Source organism: Sciurus vulgaris, assembly GCF_902686455.1.
Source record: "Sciurus vulgaris genome assembly, chromosome: X".
Lineage (NCBI taxonomy): Eukaryota > Metazoa > Chordata > Mammalia > Rodentia > Sciuridae > Sciurus > Sciurus vulgaris.
The window spans coordinates 46925716-46951451 of NC_136471.1; the positions used below are offsets into that span (position 1 = coordinate 46925716).

The 25736-nt window shown below is 41.7% G+C and overlaps 2 protein-coding genes across 10 annotated transcripts; one reads left to right on the forward strand and one right to left on the reverse strand.

The window, feature by feature from the left end:
• Window positions 1-923: 923 nt before the first annotated feature.
• ZCCHC18 (zinc finger CCHC-type containing 18) lies at window positions 924-5650 on the reverse strand. 2 transcript variants are annotated; one of them, XM_079124959.1, is made up of 4 exons: window positions 5287-5424; window positions 5038-5092; window positions 4758-4881; window positions 924-4298 (listed from the first exon to the last, which is right to left on the reverse strand). In XM_079124959.1, exon 4 carries the CDS (start codon window positions 4190-4192, stop codon window positions 2957-2959), a length of 1236 nt encoding a protein of 411 aa, XP_078981085.1. In that variant the 5' UTR covers window positions 4193-4298; window positions 4758-4881; window positions 5038-5092; window positions 5287-5424; the 3' UTR covers window positions 924-2956. The 2 variants fall into 2 exon arrangements, with proteins under 2 accessions (XP_078981085.1, XP_078981084.1); XM_079124958.1 differs by lacking the exon at window positions 5287-5424 and adding an exon at window positions 5434-5650 and having other exon boundaries at window positions 2448-4298.
• Window positions 5651-5770: 120 nt separating this feature from the next.
• Window positions 5771-17107, forward strand: SLC25A53 (solute carrier family 25 member 53). Of its 8 annotated transcripts, none has more exons than XM_079124962.1 (3): window positions 5771-5906; window positions 6380-6524; window positions 14634-17107. In XM_079124962.1, exons 2-3 carry the CDS (start codon window positions 6481-6483, stop codon window positions 15586-15588), a joined length of 999 nt encoding a protein of 332 aa, XP_078981088.1. In that variant the 5' UTR covers window positions 5771-5906; window positions 6380-6480; the 3' UTR covers window positions 15589-17107. The 8 variants fall into 8 exon arrangements, with proteins under 8 accessions (XP_078981088.1, XP_078981093.1, XP_078981089.1 ...); XM_079124967.1 differs by lacking the exon at window positions 6380-6524 and adding an exon at window positions 12540-12639 and having other exon boundaries at window positions 5821-5906; XM_079124963.1 differs by lacking the exon at window positions 5771-5906 and adding an exon at window positions 12540-12639 and having other exon boundaries at window positions 6389-6524.
• The last annotated feature ends 8629 nt before the right edge of the window (window positions 17108-25736 follow it).

A 25736-nucleotide genomic window follows, 5' to 3' on the forward strand; every position in this document is an offset into this window, starting at 1 on the left:
AATTGTGTCACCTTTTCATTGCTATGACAAAATGCCTCAGGAAAACAAAAGGAAATGTTTATTTTGGCTCACAGTTTCAGAGGTTTCAGTCCATGGTCACTTGTCCCCATTGCTTTTGGGCCTATGGTGAGGCAGTACATCATGGTGAAAACAAGTGGTGGTAAAAAATTTACTCACCCCATTGTGGCCAGAAACCAAAGAGAGAGAGTGGAGAGGTCTGGGATCCCAATATCCCTCTAAGGGTCATGCTCTCAATGACCTAAGTTCTAACCACTATGGCCCACATCCTAAAGATTCTGCCACCTCCCTATAGTTCCATAGGCTAGAGACCAAACATTTAGCATACAGGCCTTTGGGGGACATTTAAGATTAAAACCATAACAGAACTGAAAAATAATACTAATTCATGTATTAATACATTTAAAGGGCTTGACCTGGTGTACCTGGCACATAATAAACTTCCAGTAAATCACAGTTATAATGATTTAAATTTTGATTGCCCTTGTGTTAGGATCAGGGAAATAAAGAAGATTCAACAAAGGAACTGAGAAGTAGGCACCAAACGTATTTGGGAGAGGGAAGCCATGAGAATGGTGTCATGGAAACAAGGGAAAATAATATCAAGAAGAAGGGAGATAATGCAAAATGAGGTCACTCACAGGTTGGTTTCTCCTGACCAGATGAAAGAGCAATTTTCATCTTTTAGTGAGTAATGTGAATGAACTGAGAAGGGAGGGGAAAAATTGATGATTTTTAATGAATGATATCACACAAAATTCTCTAAAAGTCTTCCTTGACTTAGCCCCATTATTCAGCCCAAGTCTTCCATGTCCTATTAGAGAACGTACATATTTCCCGAATTAAGGAAAAGTCAATGTCACACAAACTGAAATGGAAAGTATCAGCTTTGCATCATAATGGCTTCTGACAGAAATTGTGGCAACATAAATGGTAAATCTGGGTAAATCATGCAATGATGTTCCTAAAGTGAAATTAAGAATTGGTGAGCAAGGAAAGCAGGTAATGAAATGTTTCTAATGATTTGGGATAAACTATTGGTGGGTAGATATGGGTGGGGCAGGGGGAAAAATAAAGGGCTATAAAACTATAAGAGAATTGGAACATCTGAGGTTTTGGGCGCCTAAGTGGAGCTGCCTCCCACCTGCATGTGGGGCAGGGGTCCCCTTTGACTCTAGAGAGATGGAGGTGGCTTCCAGAGGCCCAGAGGTGCCCCAGAGGGATCCAAGGAGTGGGCCTCTTGAGCCATTACCCCTGGTAAGGTCTCAGCTAAGGGGCTAGAGGCAGAAAGGCCCAGCCAGTCTCCCTCTGGCCTTGAGGGTCAAGGAAGCTGAGGCTTAAGGCCAGGATGAAATGCTGGGGGCAGGAGAGGGGTGATGGGCAGGGCACAGGAGGTGGAGCCTCCACCCCCTCCACTAAGAAATGGGGGAGAGTCCTTCAGAGGAGGGGGCAGTTGTAAGGTGAGATTGTGGGGGCAGAGATGGAACAGGACAAGAGGCCAGGGAGAAGCAGAGCTGATGGGGGTGATTCTGGAAGGACAAGCAGTGCAAGGCAAGTTGTGTGTGTGGCAGCTCATGGAAGGCTGCATGGGTCTCTTGTAGCCCCTGGCATCTCCTCCCTGGAACCTCAGCCTGTACCTGCTTTGTCCCTACGGAATGGGCCATAGCCTGCTAACTTATTTAATGTCCCAGTGCCTCCCCCCGCCAGGCCTCCCCCACCATAGTGCAGGATCCTGCCCTGCTTCCTGTTCCTGTCAATCTGGAGGTGAGTACTGCTGCCTGGTCCTCATGCCCTCCCCCTCTGCTCCCCACCCAGATAGCTGTGTGCTTCCTCTCTGCAGCAGGCCAGCTCCCAGTGCTGGCCACCCTTCTCAGCCCTGTGGAGCCCTGATTGCCTTCCAGATGAACTGCTTCAGGTTCTTAGGTCAACATTCATTTCCCTCAGCTCCCTGCCTTAAATGAAGCCATCCTCCCATCAGTCTTGCCTTGCTCAGGATGGGAACTGATGTACCTACAAGGATTATGGGATCCTCTTGGACAGAGGTCAGATGTCATCTTTCATCACTCTCCAATCGCAGGTCAAGATACAGGGCAGAGGCATGTGCTTTTTTTCCCAATATGAACAGGAATGGAGCCTTGGGAACACCTGGTTTTTGTTCCTCCCCCACATAGTGTATCTCAGGATACATTAGAGGACATTGGGGCATTATTAACTAGTAGGTGCAGATGTTGTCTATATGACCTAGGAGAAAGGTCAGTTGGGATAAGATGCTGTTGTTGAGATATTTAGTCAATTTCACTTTCCCTTCTTATCTGTAAATGAAATTGATAAAAGCCCCATCTCACTGTATAATACCCCATGTATAGCTTCTATAATTAGTTTTATTTTTCCTTTATCTTACCAAAAGTAATATCACAGAGACATTAAATGAGATGCTTATATAATCTATATATATATATGTTCGATTACATAGAAGTCCACAAGATATATTTTTGGTGAAAAAATACACAGTATAGAACAGCACTTATATTTGATCACTTTCATCTATACATATATCTATTTGGGCACACGGGTACAGCAAATATCTTGAAAGACATTCATCAAAGGGCTGATAATGGTTATAACAGGGGTGAGATTTCCAGGTAAATTATACTTTAGTTTTTATATTTTCCTTCATTTTTGTAAGGTTTAAGATACTCTTCATCAACAGCATAAAATCTTCAAAGAAAGACACACAGAGAGAATAGACCCTTAAGCAGGCTGAGGAAGGAGCAAGGACAGATGTCAGGGCATCCCTCTTCACTGTGCTGGTATTCAAGATCTCATTTGCTTCCCAAAGGAAAACTGCGTTGTGCATTAATTCATGCAGCTAGAAGCACCCCCCCCATTACCCCACCCGCGATTTCCCAAGCATCAGACTCTGAATGCAGTGAAGGGTTCATTTAGGGCTGGGTCTAGCACCGTACTGTGGCTCAGAAGGATCCTTGTGTTCTCGAAAGACCTCTCTTGCCCTCTCCTCTGTATGTGTTAGCTCCTGCAGAGTGATGATCAGATTCTCAAAAACCTGGGCCTTGTTGCTTTCATTGACACAGGTTTCTTTCGAATGGCCCTCCTTACCACAAAAGGAACAGCGAATTATGAACTTTCGCTTCCTGATTCTACGAATATCCCCAGGACCATCATTCTTATTCCCAGAACGACCACTGGTAGAAGGAGATTGAGGCCCATAATTATTGGGAGGATCAATGATCACAACTTGATCCTGAGATCTGGCACTGCCTCTGAGGGGAGGGGCACCTGAGGATGACTGTGGAGGGTCCCCAGACTCCACCAGGATCACATCCTCATCTGAGTCATCAAGGGTATCATCTATCTCGATCACGTTGCCATTGTAGTCAGCATTACTGATCTCTATTGGCTGAGGACCCTGAAATGCCACAGGGCTAGCTGCCCTCTCCATTACTGGCTCAGATCTTTTGGGCCGCTTCCGTTTAATAAAAGCATCATCCCAATCCTCTTCCTCCCTTATCATCCTGATTAACTCCAGGAAATTGGGAAGACGCTCCTGCTCATTTGCATACATCCTGAGAAGACCCTTAAGCCTGAAGCGCAGGTCTCTATTCAGCTCAGCCCCTGCCAGAAGCTGGCGCAGTCGAGTCTGGTTTGCATCTTTCTCAGCTAATATGCCTGCCTGAATAGCATTCTGGAGCTGCACCTCCAAACGGATCATATAAAGGGAGGCTTTCTCTCCTTCCGCCTGCAGGGTGTTAAAAAAATTTCCATGGGCAGTCACATTGCTCTGAGACTCCCCAAACACCAGTTTCATTGCCCTCAAAAAATCTGATACATTCAAGTTGGGGTTGGCAGCCTGGAGCAAACGCATGACCTCCCGGGCAGGGCCCCTAAGGGTTTTCATCAAGCGCTTGAGCTTTTGTTCTTCTGACATATTCCAATCTGGCAGGACCCCATTGACTTGAGTCAGCCAGTTTTCAAAGGTTTCTTCCCCCTGGGCTGGCACCACCCTCCCTGAGAACAACTTCATGTTTCTTTCTGCCATGTTGACCATTAAAGGACCAAGACTCTGCCCCAGAGACCTCAACATGGAATGGGCCCAAGGAGGCAAGGGTGCATTCTGCCGCCGGCTGTTACCCACGCGTGTGATGATGTTAGCCATGGCTGAAGACGACGGGGGTATATGAATGCAAGATGCTCAGGCTTTACAAAAAGCCTAATTTGCAGGAATACCCAAAGCAAGTTTTCTGGACTGTGCCTTGTAGGGACTGTAAGAGGGAGAAGGGGAAAAAAAATTCAATAAAGCTTCAGGGAACCAGTCTGCTCTAGCATTATTTAAGTTTTTGAACACCCCCCAATAGGTATTTTATCTGCCCATTTCCCTGAAACTATCCTGCAGGAGACTGGCAGTTACAACCGCCAAAGTAACAGGGTGTCCCTGTGCTAGGAAGGTGTTTTACTCAGTCGTATCCATCGCTTCCCGCCTGTCCAACAGGAGGGGCAGGAACTGTTGCTTAGAATTCTAGGTGAAAACCTTTGAAGCCAATATTGGGTTCTCAAAATAGAGCACAATGGTGTAAGTCTCACAGATTTATGGTAATAAGTAAAATCTCCATTGATCTGATGGAGATCAGATCACTCAGATTGAGATTAGATCTCAATCACACCCCTTTCTCAAAGTCTACGCTGTTTCGGATTCTTAGCCGGGATGGGAAATTAGCGCTTGCCTTTTTTTCACATCCAGCCTCTGCAACAGGTGTCTTCAGTGAGAGAGCTTGCCTCTGGGGTATGGTCGATCTCTGTCCACAGGGGGTCGCAGATCCGGGTGCTCAGAGCCTGGAGACTGCGCCACTGCGAAGGGATTGGAGGGTCAAAGACGTCAGAAGCAACCTCACCCGTCATGCTACCCGCCCCCACCTCCACTATCACCAGGCAGAAAATTCCTTTTCCCATGTTTTGAATACCCCCACCCCTATTGTATTTCCCCCCAGGATACCATATGCCTACCAGCTCTGCAACCGGCTACACAGAATTCAAGTTCATAATCCGCTTTGATGGACTGCTACAGAGAAAGGGAATAGGAATTAGATACCCCCATACCTCCGTGATTTTTTTTTTCCAGGAAGAGATAAGATGCAAAGGGGATTCAAAGCAGACAGCTTGAGAATCCTCTTTCACGCCCCTTGACACCTCCCTGAAAATGCCTCCTCCCCAGTCCAGGCAAATCCTACCCATTCGCATCCAGGTGAACCTCACCTCCTTCCTCAGTGCAGCCACGTCACGCGGGTGCTCCTTCCCTTGCCTTGCAGATACCGATTCTCCAAAGCAGGGAGCCGCCCGGCCCAGAACTGGTGGGCCTTCGCTCTCCACTCTGCGTCACGCGATTGCTCCCCCTTCCTTTACCTGGGCTCCGCAGGTGGGCAACAGATGCCCCGGCGTCGCCCACAGTTCGGTTTCGCCTTCCAGTCTCTGTGGCCCTGCAGGGGAAAAGGATGGCGCCTCCTCGGCTGCTAAACGAACCCGGCTGCCAGACCCTGCCAGCGGCTCAGCAAGGCTGCCCAGTGAAGGGTAGCTGAGTCTAGGCAGAGCGGTTTCCAAGGCAGCCGCGGCTGCCCCCACCCTCCAGCTCGGCCCGCCTGCCCAGCAGCGGCGGCTGCTTTTAGCCTCTGCCCATTGAGACAAAAGAGAGTGACGAGCAGTGGCGTGGCCAATCAGCGGGGCGCGGGGGCGGCCTCCCCGCGCAGCCTAGGGCCCCGATGCTCAAGCTAGCGAGAGGGGGGAGCGGGCTGGCGGGGGCTGCGGCAGACAGGCGCGGGAGCCGGCGCGGCGTCAAGTGCAGCTCGGACCCACGGACCGGGCCCATTTACATTTTACTCGTGAGTTCGCTGCTTCCCCTCGCTTCCCTTCTTCCTATCCCCTTCCGCCTCGGCTCTCTTCTGCTCTTTGAGACCGGATGCTTTAAACACGAGGTGGGACAGAAAGCAAGTGAACAATGAGAGTTCCTCACCTTTGTATAGGGGGACGGGGGGAAAAGCTTTTTCGGCTCTCCTCCAAGTGTGCTTACATGGACATCTCATTTAGTCTTCACAGTTACCTTGGGAAGGAGGTAGCAGTGTGCCCATTTAACAGAGAGAGGGACGTAAACACCCAGGCAGGATGATTAGAAGTGCAGAGCTAAAAGCTGACACTCAAGTCGTCATGTCTGACTTCAAAGGCTGTCCCTTGTAAACACTCATTTCTCTCTACTGTCATATTAAGGGTTAGTTGTGAAAAGCCAAAGTGAGGATGAGGGGACCAATTTGGGAGTGTATAGAATTAGTGAGCAAAGACTGTTATCTCCATTTTACAGATGAGGAAATTGAGCCAAAAGAAGCTTAAGCGTCTTGCCCTGTATCGTGCAGTAAATAAGTAGCAGCATCTGATTTTGCACCCCAGTCCGTTGTTCTGTTGATGCCAGGTTTTTGCCCTGCTGTGCTGCCTGGAGAGCATTTTATGTAAGTAGTATCAGATCATTTGGACTGCAACCTTGGTGTGATGGTAGTGCTGAGGGAGGGGGTGAGGTGGGAATGGAAGGAACTGAAGAAGAGGAAGACAATATTTATGGTACCCATTGTACAGAAGAGGAAACCGATAAACATTTCTTTTCCTTTCTTTTACACTAGATTTTACCCTACAACAAGCTGCCAGTTTATACAAATAACATTATTTCTATAGCCCATTATGACCCCCAAAAGAGACAAGACTAAGAGAGGTGAAATAACTTACCTAAAATTACCAGGTGAAGTCAAAATTTGGGAATAGTTTCTGAATACAGAATTCATGCTATTAACCAAGATGTGGGAACCAGGCTGGCTACCTCAGAGTCGCCTTGGAGAGCTTTGCAAAATGTAGATTCCTGGGCCCTGTCTGGGGGTTTTGATTGTTGTGGACTAGAAGGGAGCAGTGTGATTTGTATTTTTAACCATTGCTATAGGTGATTCTGAGGTGTAGACCACTGTTGTAAGTGCCACACTATAACTGAAAGTTATAAGTAAATGGGCCTGTCATCAATATATCTGCCCATAGCATACCTGTCATGAAATGTTACTCCAGAGCAAAGGTTCCTTCCTAGGGTCCTTCCTGAAATTGCATGCAAAGAATTTGAACTCTGTGCATTTTTCTGAATCCACAGCTTTACCAATTTTTGAATGGGTCTGCACCCCCAAAACAGTTAAGAACCACTCTGCTACAGTCTTTCTTCATAACATCTTCCTTCAACTCCTACATGAGGAAGAAGTGTGAGAAGTGAAACACCATTTGACCTAACCCCCACACCACAGCTCTGTACTGCTGATATAGCTCTTTCATTTCCTGGCTCAAGGATAGGTTGCTAGGTTGCCCTTCTGTGAGCTCTTCAGGAGACTTCTCCTTTGCTGGATTTGGCATCACTGACCCAAGAGAAGGAGCAGCTCCATGGAAACAGCATGCAGGGCTGTCCAGAGTGAATGGGCCATGAAGCCAGTGGGTAGAAAACCTGCTCCATTTTCTATGACTTCTGGTTCTTAGAGAGCAGGTATTACTTCCCTTATGTAGCCTGTGACCAGGAGACCTTGATGGGATTTGTTCTTGACTCTTGATGCTTGGAAACAAATGAACAATCTGATGCTCTTCAACTCTGTTGGGTTCAACTTCAACCTACTAAGGTACTCCACCTGTTTCTTTCTGCCCTCTTATTTACAACCTTGTTATCTGGAATTTCTTGGAATAAACAATCCAGATTTGGAAGGGAAGCACCTTCTATCCCCAAATTGTGGCCTTCTTCTTGAGGATGGAACAGCAGGGTAGTGGTGGTGGAAGATGGAAAGTGCTGGAGGCACAAAGAAGACAGGTTGCTCATCTTGCACAGGCAGGGGTGAGGCTGGCAGTAGCTTTTGGCTATCCTTCAGACTCTTGCTTCTGCTTCCCAGTACTATGACATCTGACCCTGGCCTCTCAGCTGACTCATATTTTGTGTTTTTATTGTCCTCATTTCCAAATTGGGTATCTGCAATTGGACCTGGTGGGCATGGAATGAGATAGGACCAAGAATAGATCTCAGAGTTCTGACAAAAATACTAAAAGGAAATGAATTGTGTAAAGGTACAGGGGTTGGGCCATTGGAACAAAGTAAGGGTCTCTTTGAGCAGCCTTGGGAGCAACATTGCAAATTTGCAAGCCTGCTCCAATTGGATATATAGATCCCTTATCTCTGGGCTCATATGTGGGAGTGTGTTCCAAATGATGGTTCTAATGAGACCATATTTTCCAGTTTCAACAAATAAACCTTTTAAAAGCTTGAAGGTTAGGAGATAAAGCTCTCAGATGAGACAATAATAGCAACTTTTGGCTGCTTGCCTTCTCCTTGCCAGGAACTTTCCATCTGTTATCTCATTTAAGCTTCTCAGCAACATTTTTGAGACAGGTATTGCAATCCCATTTTGTAGAGAGGGAGACTGAGTTTCAGGGACGTTAAGTAACTTGTATTAGGCCACACAACTTGAAAGTAGAGCTACTGGACTGTAGCCCAGGGCTGGCAAGGTTCAAAGCCCATGAAAACTCTACTGTCTTCCAAACAAGCAATTTAAATTGCATTCTGCAGAGCTGGTAGAGTACTTGCCTAGCATGTGTAAGGCCCTGGGTTGATCCCCAGTATTTCGGGGGGGGGGGCGGTATTCTGCAGATGACCCATGCATTACACCAGTGGTAGCCTTTGGAATCATATAGTTGTCATCTTGCCTTTTTGATATTATCCCATTTTAAAAATGAAACTACTAATATCAGTTATAGAACAGTTTATGCCCCCAGGTTTTTGCTTATTTTGTTTTTTGTTTTGGAACTGAAGAGTGAAGCCAGGAGCGCTTGACCACTGAACCACATCCTCAGCCATTTTTTGTATTTTATTTAGAGACAGGGTCTTGCTGAGTTGCTGAGGCTTGCTTTAAACTTGAAATCATTCTGCCTCAGCCCCCTGAGCCACTGGGATTTCAGGCATGCACCACCATGTTTTATATGATTCATCTCATGCAACCTTTTATTTATTTATTTATTTTTGGTACTAGGGATTGAACACAGGGGTGCTTACCCAATCCTTATCCACAGCCCTTTTTATGTTTTAAGACAGGGTCTCACTAAGTTGATTAGGGTCTTGCTAAATTGCTGAGGCTGGCTTTGAACTTGCAATCCTCCTGTCCCAGCCTCCCAAGCCACTGGGCTTACAGGCATGTACCGCCACACCTGGCTCATGCAACCTTTTTTTTTAATTACTTTTTTTTTTTTTTAGTTGTTGATGGACCTTTATTTTATTTATTTATAGGCAGTGCTGAGAATTGAACCCAGTGCTTCACCCATGTGAGGCAAGTGCTCTACCACTGAGTTACAACCCAGCCCCTCATGCACCTTCTTAACAGTAATTTTATAAATAATGTTACTGGGAAGGTGAAGAGGCTTGGCCAATGTTAGGAATTTAGGAAGTGGCAGAGTGAAACTCCAACCTAGGGCCACCTGACTGCAAAGTCCATGTATGTTCCCTGCAACACGCTGCAGTGGGGAAAACAAATATGGCTGTTGTTCCATATTGACTCCCCTCTGTCAGCCACAGTTCTATCTCCTTTCACTGTCTGCTGCCAGCCCCCTGTGCCACTCACATTTTAAAGGCTCTGTGGCTAAGGCCTCTTCCTCAGCCTAGACACTTGCCCTCACTCTTGTACTTTGTAAAAGCCTATTCACCGTTTAAGGGTTGAATCAGATGCCTTTCCTCAGAGAAATATTTTGTTAACACATATTAATTGTACATATTCATGGAGTTCAGTGTGATGTTTCCATTTATGCATACAGCATGCATTGATCATATCCACCCACCCTTCTTCCACCCTCCTTTCACCCTCCCCAATCACTGGTAATCACAATTCTACTTTCAGGTCGACTTTTTTTAGTTTCTACATATGAGAGAGAACATGCAGTACTTGTCTTTCTGTATCTGGCCAATTTCACATAATGTCCTCCAGTTTCATCCATTTTGCTGAAAATGACAGGATTTCATTTTTCTTTATGACTGAATAATATTTCATTGTGTATGTACCACATTTCTTTATCCATTCATCTGTTGATGGGCAGTTAGGGTAATTCCATGTTGTGGCTACTGTGAATAGTGCTGCAATAAACATGGGCATGAGGTACTTCATTGGTATGCTGATTTCATTTGCTTTGGATATATACCCAGGAGTAGGATAGCTGGATCATATGGTAGTGTTATTTTTAGTTTTCTGAGGAACCTCCATATTATCCATATTAGCTGTATTCATTTATGTTCTCACCAGCAGTGTCCTTTTTTCTCCACTTCCTTGCCAGCATCGAGTGTCCCCTATCTTGAGTGGAACACATTGTTCTTGTCTTTCTGTTTTGACCTTGATTAGTGACTTATTTTGTCTTCCAGTAAAGTGGAGCTCATTGTTGAACTGTCTCACCCACTAAGTTCTCAAGGCCTTGACGCAGGCACCGAATTCAATTCATCTCTAGCTGCAGTGATTTAATGACTCATTAATTGATCAATACATGTTTGTGAGCTATTCAAAGGATTGGACAAGGATGTCCCAAATGAATGGACAAATGTTGAGCTGGATCTGGGGATGGTCACACAGGGTACCCTATCCATTTGCACTAGACTGGTCAGAAAAGTCTGGAGTCCCCTGGGGTCATCTAACTAGTTTGTAAACATAGAAGGCAGTTCATAGGGTTCAGGTGATAACTGCTCAAGCCCAGCTCTAGGCCCATTCTCTACTCTAGAACTCAGGTTAAAGGGACAGACTCCTGGATTATTTATGTTGCATGTTTGTATTTATGGAAGAAAGGTCTTTCTTGGCTCCCATATGAACACAAGGTTTATTCTGGCATGCCACTTCATCTGGTTATAGCTGCCCTGACAGTGTCCTGCAGGAGCAAATGATCTGTGAGACAGATGGTAAGGTTGGGAAGCATTTTTATATACATTTTGTTGAAGCTACCAAGTCATAGACACTCAGTCACTTGATCTCTTATATTTTTGACCTTTGCAGCAAACTTTGTGGTAAGTCTTATGTTCCCCATTTTGTAGCTGAAGAATCTGAGACTGAATGGAGCTAGTTTCTTGCCCAAGGTTACACAGCTAAGTAAGTAATGAAGGCAGGATTCAGTCTCAGATCTGTCCATCACCAAAGCATCTTAACAGAAAAATATACAGGAGAAATGTGGACTTCCTTTCCTCTATAAAATAGAATTGTATTTATAAAATGATGAATTAGATATTTAAGGTCAGGTGTTTCTAAATTATTTTTTATCTTTAATTCCTCAAAAATATTTGCATAAATGGCAGAAGGAAGGGGTAGAAAAGTATATTTCCTCTACTAACTATTGGACTGAATTTCCCCATATTCACCCCCCTTATGAATTATGCAGTTATAGGGATACCTACAGAGCATTCTGCCCTGTCTCCTCATTGTATAACCAAAGTGAATGTAGACTGCAAGGTGTCAATAAATTTCTAAAGATCATATTAAAAATTTGAAAATGGAACAGGTTCTTAGAATGCTGGTTTACCACATCCTAGCCATTTTATTTCTGCTAAATTAGCCTGCCTCATGGAGTCAGTAAACCCACATTTATAAAATGGTGGGGAGAAAGTAAAACATTACTATACTCTGAGCTAGCAGAGGTGATAAACATTTTACTCACCACCTGTCCTTATTTAGGTACAGAAAAGACTGGGGAAAGAAGACCTTTGATAAAAGAGTTGAGTGTTGGGACCCCTGTGGCTTTGGGCACCTGAGTGGAGCTGCCTCCTACCTGCATGTGGGGCAAGGGTCCCCTTTGACTCTAGAGAGATGGAGGTGGTGGCTTCCAGAGGCCCAGAGGTGCCCCAGAGGGATCCAAGGAGTGGGCCTCTTGAGCCATTACCCCTGGTAAGGTCTCAGCTAAGGGGCTAGAGGCAGAAAGGCCCAGCCAGTCTCCCTCTGGCCTTGAGGGTCAAGGAAGCTGAGGCTTAAGGCCAGGATGAAATGCTGGGGGCAGGAGAGGGGTGATGGGCAGGGCACAGGAGGTGGAGCCTCCACCCCCTCCACTAAGAAATGGGGGAGAGTCCTTCAGAGGAGGGGGCAGTTGTAAGGTGAGATTGTGGGGGCAGAGATGGAACAGGACAAGAGGCCAGGGAGAAGCAGAGCTGATGGGGGTGATTCTGGAAGGACAAGCAGTGCAAGGCAAGTTGTGTGTGTGGCAGCTCATGGAAGGCTGCATGGGTCTCTTGTAGCCCCTGGCATCTCCTCCCTGGAACCTCAGCCTGTACCTGCTTTGTCCCTACAGAATGGGCCATAGCCTGCTAACTTATTTAATGTCCCAGTGCCTCCCCCCGCCAGGCCTCCCCCACCATAGTGCAGGATCCTGCCCTGCTTCCTGTTCCTGTCAATCTGGAGGTGAGTACTGCTGCCTGGTCCTCATGCCCTCCCCCTCTGCTCCCCACCCAGATAGCTGTGTGCTTCCTCTCTGCAGCAGGCCAGCTCCCAGTGCTGGCCACCCTTCTCAGCCCTGTGGAGCCCTGATTGCCTTCCAGATGAACTGCCTTAGGTATGCACTGAGCATTCATTTCTTCTTTTTTTTTGGGGTGCTGGGGATTGAACCCAGGGCCTTGTGCTTACAAGGCAAGCACTCTACCGACTGAGCTACCTCCCCAGCCCCGCATTCATTTCTTTTTGCTTGCTTTATTTATTTCCTTCCTCCCCTCCTTTTTTCTTCCTCCCTCCCTTCTTACCCCCCCCCCCCCGCCTCTTTTTTTTGAAACAGGTTCTCAGTACACCAGTCTGGTTTTCAACTCCTGGGCTCAAAGGTATTCTCCTGCCTCAGCTTCCTAAATTAGCTGGGATCATAGTCTTAAGCCGCTATGGCTGGTTCTCATTTCCACTTTTTTAAAAAAATATTTTTTAGTTTTAGGTGGACACAATACCTTTATTTTATTTATTTATCTTTATGTGGTGATGAGGATCGAACCCAGTGCCTGACATGTGCTTGGTACTCTACCACTGAGTCACAACCCCTGCCTCTCTCATTTTCTTTTGATCCCAAAGTTCTATCATGTGTCCTGGTTCCCACGTTGGTTCTCATGCTACTCCACCTGCTTCCAGACCTTTCAATAGTTTAATATTTTAGTAGTTTGCACTACCACTACCTTTTCCCTCTAGTAATGTGATTCTGAAACCCAGGGCTGTTTTGTATCCCAGGGGACTAAGGGTCATGTCTAGAGAAAATTTCAATTGTCACATTGGGTAGGTCTTAACTGGTATGCAGTGAGGCATGCCACTAAACTTCCTACCTTGCACAGGACTAGCACTGATAATAAATCATCCTGCTCAAAATGTCAATAGTGTTGAGGTTATGAAATCCTGCTTTATTATATAGGTACTCCTCTTAAAGTTTAAACTTGGAAATTGCCAGGGGCTAAACTTCTTGGCATTGTAATAGTGCCCCTTGAAAGGGGCAGCTGCTTTTTCCTTCCCTCATTTGGGAGAGGGGACAGGGCATTGATCTAAGACAGCTACAATTTAGGCAGGAATCTACAGGGGGTGGGGAAATTCTCCCCTCCCCATATTTACTACCAACTTTTACTTATTTATTTTTTTAGGTATTGGGGATTGAACCCAGGGGCACTTAACCATTGAGCAATATCCTCAGCCCCTTTTTATGTTTTATTTTGAGACAGGGTCTTGCCAAGTTGCTTAGGGCCTTGCTAAGTTATTGAGGCTGGCTTTGAAATCTCAATCCTGCCTCATCCTCCTGAGTCACTGGGGTTACAGGCATGCCCCATGTACCTGGAACTACCAACTTTTAGAAGAAGTGTTGCACCACAACTTTTGAACACTTTTTTTTTCTTTTTTGGTACTGGGAATTGAACTCAGGGGTACTTAATCACCAAGACACATTCCCTAGCCCCCTTTTTAAAAGATTTTACTTAGAGACAGGGTCTCACTGAGTTGCTTAGGGCCTAAGTTGAGATTGGCTTCAAACTCCCAATCCTCCTGCCTAAGTCTCCTGAGCCACTGGGATTACAGGCGTGCGCCACCACACCTGGCTTTGAACACCTTTCGAAAGAAAATTTGAGGGTGCCTGATGAGTGTAGCTAAGTGCTAGAGTACTTTGCCTAGCATGCAGGAGGCCCTGGGTTCAATCCCTAGTGACACACGTACACACACAATTTTTTGGGAAAGAGAATAGTAATTTAACAGTCTAGTAGATCATAAAATGCAAAGTCTTATGCAGTGAAAGTTGAATGTGATAGTTTTTAGAGACATCCCTCCTCAGTTTTCCTGATTTTAATTTATGATCCTTGGAATATTGGAATATTTGCTGTGTTACAAAAATACTCTAGAGGTGACTATCAACAACTATCTTTATTTTAAGGTTGATAAATTCTTAATTTCTTAAGGGTGTGCCTGTTTCTCAGAAACTGGCCCAAGTGTTGCTTGTTTCCTTAGACTTGAGTTTCTCGGGGCTCCATTTCTAACCAAGCAATGAGAATGCTTGTCAACAGATTGAAATTGTCAATCTAACTCCCTCCACCTTGCCAGTTTCTTCCAGCTGCACCCAGTTGTCTTCACCATGGGGGAGCCGAACCACTCCGCCTCCGGGAAAGAGCTTCAGCACAGGACACGAACAGAGGCTCCAGCAAAGAAAAACTGGCACTCCCAGGCTTACACTCTTGGGGCCATTTCCAACTTTATGTCCACTTTTCTGACTTTTCCTATCTATAAGGTGGTATTCCGGCAGCAGATCCATGCTATGGCAGTGTCAGAGGCTGTGAGACAGCTTTGGCATGAAGGTCCTCAGTACTTTTACCGGGGAATCTACCCTCCTCTTCTCTCCAAGACGTTGCAAGGGACTCTCCTATTTGGGACTTATGATAGCTTGCTGTGCTCTCTCTCCCCTGTTGGGCCACATTCCCTGGGACACCGCTGGGCTGCAGGGCTCATGTCTGGGGTGGTAGAGGCTGTGGCACTCAGCCCTTTTGAAAGAGTTCAAAATGTGCTCCAGGATGGTCGAAAGCAAGCTCGCTTCCCCAGCACCTTCAGCATTCTCAAGGAATTCAACTCTTATGGGCTGTGGGGGCGGCTGTCACTGGGCTATTATCGTGGTTTCTGGCCTGTCCTTGTCAGGAACAGCCTGGGGAGTGCTCTCTATTTCTCTTTCAAGGATCCCATCCAGGATGGCTTGGCAGAGCAAGGCCTGCCCCATTGGGTTCCTCCATTGGTGTCTGGTAGTGTCAATGGAACAATCACCTGTCTAGTTCTGTATCCTCTGATTGTGCTGGTTGCCAATATGCAGTCCCATATTGGTTGGCAGAGAATGCCAAGCCTGTGGGCCTCTGCCCAGGATGTGTGGGACACTCGGGGCCGAAAGGTACACCTGATCTACCGAGGAGGTTCCCTGGTTATCCTACGGTCCAGTGTGACATGGGGTCTCACTACTGCTATCCATGACTTCCTGCAGAGGAAATCTTACTCCAGGAAGGAGCTGAAAGACTGACTAGCTGCAGGAAGTGTGGCCATGGCATCTTTGTTCTTCTCAATCTTCCACAGTTGGTCCTATCTAGCTTACTTTTTGATTTGATTACCTAATGCAGCCATTCTTTACCATCTGTCATTGAACAGGAGAAGTTCCCAACTACCAGCCTGTTGGGAATGGACAAAGCCCAACAGGACCCCTTCATCAGAAAGAGAGAGTCACCCCAGTCTATCCACAGCTTCAATAGCCTCAGAGCCAGGAGGCCTTTATGTAACTAGTAACCTAGATTAAATGTCATTCCTTTAAGGAATTCCTTAATAAAAAGACAGTTCAACAGATGAGTTTACTCAGTTTCTCTGAGTTCTGGGACCACTCCAGGTGTCCTCCAGACCAAACTGAGAAGAACTCCAATTTCAAAGAACTATTCTGGACACTGAGGATGGGGATTCCATAGAACTTCTCAGATTGTCACTTTGTTCACTGCCTCTATCCCAATCACTCTCCCTTCTTCAGGCTATAGGGCCTTGTTTCAGGGTAGTAGTTGTGGCTGGAAATCTTAAATTTGGGTTGCTTCATCTCATCAGGTGCCAAAAGATCTGGTGGGGCCAAAAATGGAAGTGTGAAGAAATTTGGTCCCTGAATGGAATGAATATAGACTTTGAACAATGAGATTTAATTACATGCAAAATAGAAAAATTTGCTATAGGTCACTTGATATTATCTGCTGGGACATTTGTGATAGCAAAAATTATGTGGCCTAGAAGCCACTCAAGTTTCCCTAAGAAATCTGGAAGTGAAATGACCATATCCCTTTACTAATAATTATGTAGATAGAGTTACTATGACATAAAGATCAGAAATTTTAGCTCTGTCCTTCAAAGCCATTCAGTGTATTAACATACCACTCCCACTTAAATGGACCCCTATGCCAGCCAAAATGAATTATTGTTTCCTTCCCAAACATGCCATGAACTTAACCCATAGTCATACTTTGGCTCAAGCTATTCTCTCTGCCTGCAGTTCTCCTTTTTTTGGCCAGCCTGCCAAAAATCCTAGTTTCTTCAAAGCCCAGCTCAGATACCAACTTCTGTACGGAGCCTCTTCTCAATTTCCCCTAAGTGAATGTGATATTACTCTTATGATGCCCCTTTCCAACAGTACATCAATGTGGCACTATTTCCATTATGTCACTGATCAAATGTGGCCCTGTGTTCTTGATGTTCTCCAATACCTCCTACTAGACTGTAAAACTTCTTGAAAGCAGGGATTCTTGTATGCATTTTTAAATTCTCCATTGTGCCTAGGTGCTCAATAATATTGGTGAATTATTGAATTGATTATCAAGCTGTGATATGGTCTATATCCTCAGGGTGCTGTCCCTTGTATATGAAGATAATGTTACTGACTCATTGTCAGCAAGACATATCCTTTTGGGGTGTGTTTTGTTTTCTTTTAATATTGGATTTAGTTTTGTGCTAATGATAATGATTTCAATGATGATGATAATAACAATAATAATAAATCACTTTCAATGAGAACATTTGATGAGTTTGTGTTTTTGATAGCATATTTTTTGTTAGGACCAGTTTAGGGACTGAAATTTTAGAAACAGAATCACATTGATATCTATCCCATTCATTTCAACTGTGGAATTTTGAGTATTTCCAAGATAATATGTGTTGTAATTCTCCCTTTATAGATAATATCATGATAATGCCCTCTACTCACACCTCCTTACTGACCCAAATGTGTCCTTTATAATGACCAAATTATAGATCTAGCAATGGTAATTCTTCACTGAATGTGATAAAAATTAAAGACAGTTATTGGCCATATGGTATCAGCATTTGTCACTGAGACTAATAGAACATGGATGTCCAGAAGAACTGCAGATGAGTTTCCACATCTGGAGAACTGAATGGGTTGGGGCAATGCTATTGGTCCTCTGTCTGCAGGTTCCACATTCTTCATTCAACCCATTATGGATAGAAAATATTTGGAAAGAAATTACATCTGTACCGAACATGAACATGTATGGCCTTTTTTCTTATCACTTCCCTAAATACAATATGAGCACCATTTACATAGCATTTACTTTGTATTAGGGATTACAAATAATCTCGAGATGATTTAAAGTATATAGGATGGGAAGTTATAAGCAACTGTGCCATTTTTTTATAAGGGACTTTGGTGTCCATGGATTTTGATATCCATGGGGAGTCCTGGAACCAATCCCCTCTGACCATGGACGGATGACTGTACTTGTAGCTTAAAGGATGTAGAACACATAGTTGGCACAAGGTAAGGAAATACAGAACAGCAGCTAGTTATGTTTAAGGCTCTCGGAAGAAAAATAATGCTTAAAAAATGTGTAGAAACTTAGGGCTTTAGTTTTTAAGGTAAGAAGAGGGATAAACTGCCACTACTCCCCATTTTTATATAAGAGATGCATTAATCTCCAAGTACATTGATTATTTCCATTTATGTCACTGTCAGTTCATGTCCCTTTCTTCATTTTAGCTTCTCATTTACAAATAATTTTGAACATATAAAAACATTGCAAACATAAAGCATAAGGAACCTCCATATACCTTTTACTCACATTCACCTATTATTAATATTTTTACCAAATTTTCTATATTATTTAAGTGTGCATTCTCTGTACAGGCAAAAAGTATTTTTTCCTGAACTGGGCACTGCATATATTAATTTTCAATATCTCTATATCTAGTATTTATAGATTTTAAATTCTTTTAAAAAGACTGTTTTATATCTGTGGTAATGGTATAGAGCTGGGGATGTAGCTCAGTAGTAGAGCACTTGCCTAGCATGCACAAGGATCTGGCTTCAATCCTCAACACTGCAAAAAAAAAAAAAAGCAAATAAAGGTATTACAAAATATAAATTGAAAACTTAACATGACATTTAAAGCTAAATTGGTGGTCTTAATTGAATTTACAATCTTTGCTTTTATAATTACAAAACATTTACATTATGTTTGTTGGAACAAAGTAAATGCAATTATTAAACATGGATTTGCAACTAAAGCATGTTATAATTTAAATTATTTTTACAAATTGATTCATATAAACACTTAGGTAATACTGTAAAATTATAGGGACCTATCAACTTTTCCCATTTCAGTCTTCCAAGTAAAGTTTAAGAGTATAATGGCTTTTTAGTAATTACATATGACATTAATATTTGGTTTTGCTATGTTAATGTAATCATGTTTTCTGATATTTAAAAAGTTACCATTAAAATGAGATTGATAAAATAAGGAGATAGTAAACACCTATATCTGTGTAAAGACTTATAAAATGTAGAGTTTACCATTAAAGGTACTTGACATAAAAACTTGAAAGATAAAAAGCAATTGTACAATTCCTGTATGAGCTCTCTATATTTTTGTCTAAATATAAAGTTCATCAGCTTTACTGAGCTAAACATAAAATAATATATAAGTAATCTATTATGAAAATTATCATAATTATATCATTTACTTAGAATTAATTTTGCTGTTGAAATATTTGTAAACATTAAGTAGCATTATAATTTAAGTATTTGGGACAACTACATAAAATGTAGTATATTAGAGTTGATAAAATGAAGTTATATGACAGAAAAAGTATAATAAATGTAAAAAACTTTCATAAAAAATAAGATTAGAATACTTCATTTCCCTATTCTATTTACTTTCCAATGTCTCTGTGTCTTTTATACCATCTTCTTTTCTTCAAAAAAAATTTTTTGAGGGAGGTATCAGGGATTGAACTCAGGGGCACTCAACCACTAAGCCACATCCCCAGCCCTATTTCTGTATTTATTTTAGAGACAGGGTCTCACTGAGTTGCTTAGTACCTCAGTAAATTGCGGAGGCTGTCTTTGAACTCTTGAACCTTCTGCCTCAGCCTCCCAAGCCGCTGAGATTACAGGCATGCGCTGACGCGCCAGGCTTCTTCAAATCTCTTAAAGCTTCCTCCCGCAATGTCAAACTTGGTGGCCTTGCTTTCTATTTCATTAAGAGAAGCATTAAACCGGTGGTTCACGCCCACAATCCCAGCAGCTTGGGAGGTTGAAGCAGGAGGATCCTGAGTTCAAAGGCAGCCTCAGCAAAAGCGAGGTGCTAAGCAAGTTAGCAAGAACTTGTCTCAAAATAAAAAAAGGGCTGGGGATGTGGCTCAGTGGTTAAGTGTCCCTTGGATTCAACCCCGGGTGAGGGTTGGGGGGTAAGGAAGAGAGAGGGGCAGGGGAAGCATTCAGAAGAGAACTGCTATTTAAAAGAACATTCATAAAGCTCTCACGCATGTACTAACATCCAGGACAAGAAATAGAACACCTTAATCTCCCTCTACACCATCTTAGTGGTAACCCCCATTCTCACTTTTATGACAATTGTTTCTGTGCTTTTGTCATAGTTTACCTTCCTTGTTAGCATCCCTTAACAACAAATTTGTATTACTCATGTTTAAATTTTCTGTACTTTGTAAAAGTGGAATTGTGACTATCTTATTTCATTCCACATTTTTGTGAGACTCATTCACGTTGCAGATAACAGTTGTTGGTTCATTTTTAATGTTGGGCAGTATACCATTGCATGAATATGCTTTGAACCAGAAGGTTGTTTCCAGTTTTTTGTTTGTCCGTTTGTTTTTGTGGTGCTGGGGATCAAACTCAGGGCCTTGTGCTTGAAAGGCAAGCACTCTACCATCTGAGCTATCTCCCCAGCCGTTTCCAGTTTTTGACTGCTAGAAAACAGAGCTACAATGAATATTCTTGGAAGTGTGCATAAACTCCGGTGTTTGTAGGGCATTTTCCTAAGAATGGAATTATTGGTTTATGGAACATGTACACTTTCAATTTTCTAATGGTATGTCCTAATTTACACTCTTATCATCCGTATTTCGAATTCCTACTGCTCCACCTGCTGGCCACAACTTGGTATTACCAGACTTAATTTTTGCCTATCCGCTGGGTGTACAATGGCATCTCATAATTAGATTCTCCTGATACTAATAACCTTGAGCATCTATTCGTATGCCTATTGAACATTAAGATTTCCTCTTTCCGGCTGGACTTGTGGCTCAGTGGCAGGGTGCTTCCCTAGCATGTGTGAGGCACTGGGTTTGATTCTCAGCACCACATAAAAGTAAATAAATAAATAAAATAAAGGTTCATCAACAACTTATATATATGTGTATGTTGAATTTTATATATATACATATATAATTTCTCTTCCTTAGAAGAAATTATTAAATTATTTATTCAAGACATTTCAATACTTTTTTTATGTTGGGTTCTGTGAGTTTTTCAAATTAATTTGTGGGTGTTACTTATTCTAACTTCAGTCCTGTTTCCTTTGTATGAGTGGCATATATCTTTCCCAACTTAGTCACTTATTTTCTCATTTCCTTAATGGCTTCCTTGGATAATCAGAAGTTCTAATTATAATATAGCCAAAGTTATCAATTTTTTTGTTTATGGTAAGCACTTTTTTGTGTTTTTTTTTCAAATAAATTATTTTCTACCCCAGTATCATGTATTCTCTTATATTAACATTTAAGTTTTCATAGTTTTGCCTTTTGCATTTAGGTCTTCAGTAAACTTGGAATTAATTTTGTGTGGAATGTAAGAATAGAGGTCCAGTTTCATTTTTTCCCCTTTATATCCGATTGTCCCAATATCATCTGTTAAAAAGTCTTTCTTTCCCCATTCATTTATAATGTGAGGTATGAAGCCTGTGAAGTATGAAGTACTCATATATTTTGGGGATTATTTCTGGCCCGTTTGTTCTATTCCACTGGCTTATTTGCTTAACCTTGTGCTAATATGGCATTGCCTCATTACTGTAGCTTTAAAATAAGTTTTGATATCTAATAGGGAAAGTCTTCCCACCTCATTTTTTTCAACAGTATCATAACATTATAAATAGCTACAGAAATAGAGTTCATTCTCTATAAAACTTAATGTTAAGATTTTAATCTCGCAAGAGTAACTATTGAATTTTAATGTAAACAAAATAATGAATGTACTCTAATTTTAATGTTTCTCAAAGTTTTATAATATTCCTTCATTGGGCTTACCATATTCTCTTTTGGATTTTTTTGTGGTGCTGAGAATTGGCCTCAGGGCCTTCAGCATGCAAGGCAAGCACTCTACCACTGAGCTGTATTTTCAGTCCCTGTTGGATTTTCATGAACTGCTTAATTTTTTACAAATTACCGACAATAAGAGGATTCTCAAGAATAGGATTATAATGGGTTTCTTGTAGGTAATGCTATTGTGCTTTGTTCTAAGAAAAAATATTTATCTGTTAAGACATCAGTTTATACACAGTGATTCCTAAATTTTTCATATTCAATATTATATATTGATTAATATGCTACTATGTTATAAAGATACCAGTAATTCATTAGATTTTTCAAAAAGTAAATAGCAAACCTTAAGTAAATTATAATGATAATGGAGAGGAACTGTGAGATAGTGCGCAAAGAAGTACAAGATATTTGTTTCCAACTGACTGCGTGACATTTTCACTGAAATATGGACATTCCAAGCCTGCTATGTCAAAGATTGAACTTTTTATTCCCTCTACCAACCTTTCCCCAGTTTTTCCACTTCCCATGGCATCAGCATTTTCTTGTACTTTCAACACAAAGAATCCTAACTTTGGGCTGGGGTTGTGGCTCAGTGGTAGAGCACTTGCCTAGCATGTGTGAGGCCCTGGGTTCCATCCTCAGCACCACATATGAATAAATAAAGTAAAGGCATTTTATCCATACACGACTAAAAATTTTTTAAAAAATCTCTTTAAAGAAATAAAAGAATCCTAACATATAAGGGAATACACTCTCATTCACTTATTTCCAGCACCCAGAATGTCTCATATATAAATGCTTAATAAATATTTGTAGAATGAATGGACCCAGTCTTCCAAATATGTTCAATTAAAAAACTTTTAAGCCTGGGGTTGTGGCTCAGTGGTAGAGTGCTTGCCTAGCACTGTGAAGCACTGAGTTCCATCCTCAGTACCACATAATAAATAAATAAATAAATAAATAAATAAATAAATAAATAAAATAAAGGTATTGTGTTCATCTACAACTAAAAATATATTTTTAAAAATTTTAAAAATTCAACAATATACACAAAGCAATATATTGAAAAAGCCAAAATACTTCTGGCATTTCATTTCTATTATTAGACCTACAACTTTTGTTCAGTTCTTCATTTTATACCTGAACAATTGCCTCAACGCTATTTAGTGTATCTGCTTGCCCTCTTCAAATGTGAATAGCTTACAGGATAAGATTCAAACCACTCAGCATGTCATTCAAGGTTCTTTATAATCTGACACCAGTCTACCTTTTCCACCTCAGTTTTCTTCACTTAAACATCACGAGTCCCAATGTTTTGACCATGTTAGACCAATGGGCATTTTCCTAGTGTGCCCTGCACTTCCCTTTGTTCTTATTTCCCCCCACTTCTTGGAATTTCTTTCCTAACCGAATGCTACCCATTCTTTATGACACAATTCAAATGTTATTTTACGTATACAGGTTTCTCCACCTTACCCCAGTACTTATTAATCTTGATAGAGCACTTGCAATCATAGAAATCAGAGAATGAGATTTTAGACTCAGAAATGGTTTAGTGATCAGGGCTGGGGAGATAGCTCAGTAGAGTGCTTGCCTTGCAAGCAGAAGGCCCTGGGTTCAATCCCCAGCACTGCAAAAAAAAAAAAAAAAAAAAAAAAAAAAAAAAAGAAATGGTTTGGTGATTATGAAGTCTTACTTCCTCATGGAGGGCCAAAGCAAGAATCCAAATTTTAAAATCTGCCTTGCTTCATAATTTTGTGTGTGTGTGTGCTGCTGTGCAGGGCATTGAGCCCAGGGCTTTGTGCATGCTAGACAACTGCTCTGCTACTAAGCTGCTTTCCCAATCCTTAAATACTTTTTATCTTCTTCCTGATATGTTATTAGGTAGAAATAGGATCTTATTCATCTTTTTGCGCTCCATGATACCTAATGCAGTCTATTACACACAGTGGAAATACAATAAATGTGTTTTAGTTGACCCAAGAATCAGGAACAAATGAAGTAAAACTGCTATTTATAATAATTAATGTTTACTGACTTCATACTCTGTACCAGGTACTATACCAAAACTTTACAAGAATTATCTAACTGATTACACGATCCTATTAGAAAAGTACCATTTCTAGTTTTCATTTGCCCCATATTTCATACCAGTAAGTTGTGGACCATGATCTAAATTTGTGGGGCTCCAGATCCTTTACTGTTAATCATTGTGCTACAATACAGAGCATTAAGGTAGTCACTTAAACATTATGAGTTTGGAAGATGGTTGATGAATGAATTTGGCATGAAAGGCTAAATATTATTTCCTGGAAGACATTGTAGCTAGGTTTGGGAAGGTATTATGAGGTTAAATTATGGATGGCCTTGAATGCCAAGAATAGTATGAGAAATCACCTCCCTTATCAGTTCTCCATCTGCACCAGTCTAGATCACCTTCTGAGATCCAAATCAAATGATACTTATTGCATGAGGTCTTCTAGAATCCTCCCAGTCACAATAATTTGCCCCAACTCACATAGTATTTTATTCATATATCTGTTATACTGCATTTTATTGCTTTCTTAATATTTTGGGGATGTCTGTCTTCTTCACGATTTTTAAAACCCTTAAGGGTAGGCACCCTATTTTATTTGTGGTTGTACACCTCTCATCGAAGTACATGTTTCACTGGAAAAAATGCAGACATGAATAAGGCATGGTTTCTACTCTTGAGAGAAGTCAATAGCATATTGAGGGAAAAATGCAGTACACTATATGAGAAGCTATACTAGTGACACAGAAAAATCCTGTGGAATTCAATAACCAACTAGAAAATACAACAGAAAAAGCCCATTCATGATAGTACAAAATATATAGGACATCTATGAATAAAACTAACAATGATGAACAAGCATTATGCAGAAAATCATAAAATTATGCTAAAGGAAAAATAATGTATGTAAAAGAAAAATATATGCTTGTTCAGAACTGTACAGGGTCTGGGATTTTACCACCTATACAAGCTAACATATTTGCTGCCATAGTTTCATGGATTCTATCAGAAGACATAGGAATTTTAGGCAAAAGACTTTATTACTCACAGAAACAGTAGTTGCTAGATATTCATGTTGGTTTTTATTTGTTCCCTATGCCTCCCAAGCCACAAAAGGGCAATGCAAAAGAATGATGAGAGGTGACTGCACACACAGTGCGTTGCATTAAAGGAAAGGAACAGTAATTTGAAGGATCCAGTGCTTTCATAGAAAATAGAAATAAGTCTGCTCTTTGTCTGTGAGGTGATGTTTCCTCATCCCTCAGAGTTGGCCACTGCAAACATGACCTTGAGAAAAGGCCAAATTATTAGAGTCCTACATTTTTGGCATACTCATCAAGCACATGAAATGATACTCAGGGCCCATGAAGGGTTGTCTTTCCCAACAATATTCCATTATGAATTGAATATATGATATGGAAAGACTTCTTGTCAGTAAGATGGCAATCATCAAATTAATGCTCAACACTAATCCAACCAACACATTAACAGGTCCATATTTTTGTGGAATTTGAGAAGTGATTACAAAATTGAAAAAGGTATATGTGGGAAATTGGTATATGAAAGGTGACATTGCAAAGGAGTAGAGAAAGGATAAGTAATTTGATACATGTGATTGGTCCAGTTGGTTTTCCCTATGGGCAGAATCTAGAGTCATGCCTTATACAATGAAGTCCAGATGTACAAAAGACCCAAGTAACAACCAAAATGTTAAAACAAATAAAAAAATCATAATGTACTTAGAGAATAATTTTCTGAATAAACACCCCAAATACAAGTTTTTAAATGAAAAGCTACACTTCATTCCAGAAACATTGTATAATAAAATACATGAGAAATAAAAGACAATTAACAATTGGTATAAGCTTTATAGCAAACAAGTTACCATATCTATTAGAGCTGAACATATGATTCCTTATGACCAGCAACTCTAATGCATACAACCAAGAAAAAAAATGTATACATATGTTTACTAACATACATATTTATGCTCATAACAAAACTATAGGTAAACTACAGTCCCTAAAATGGAAATA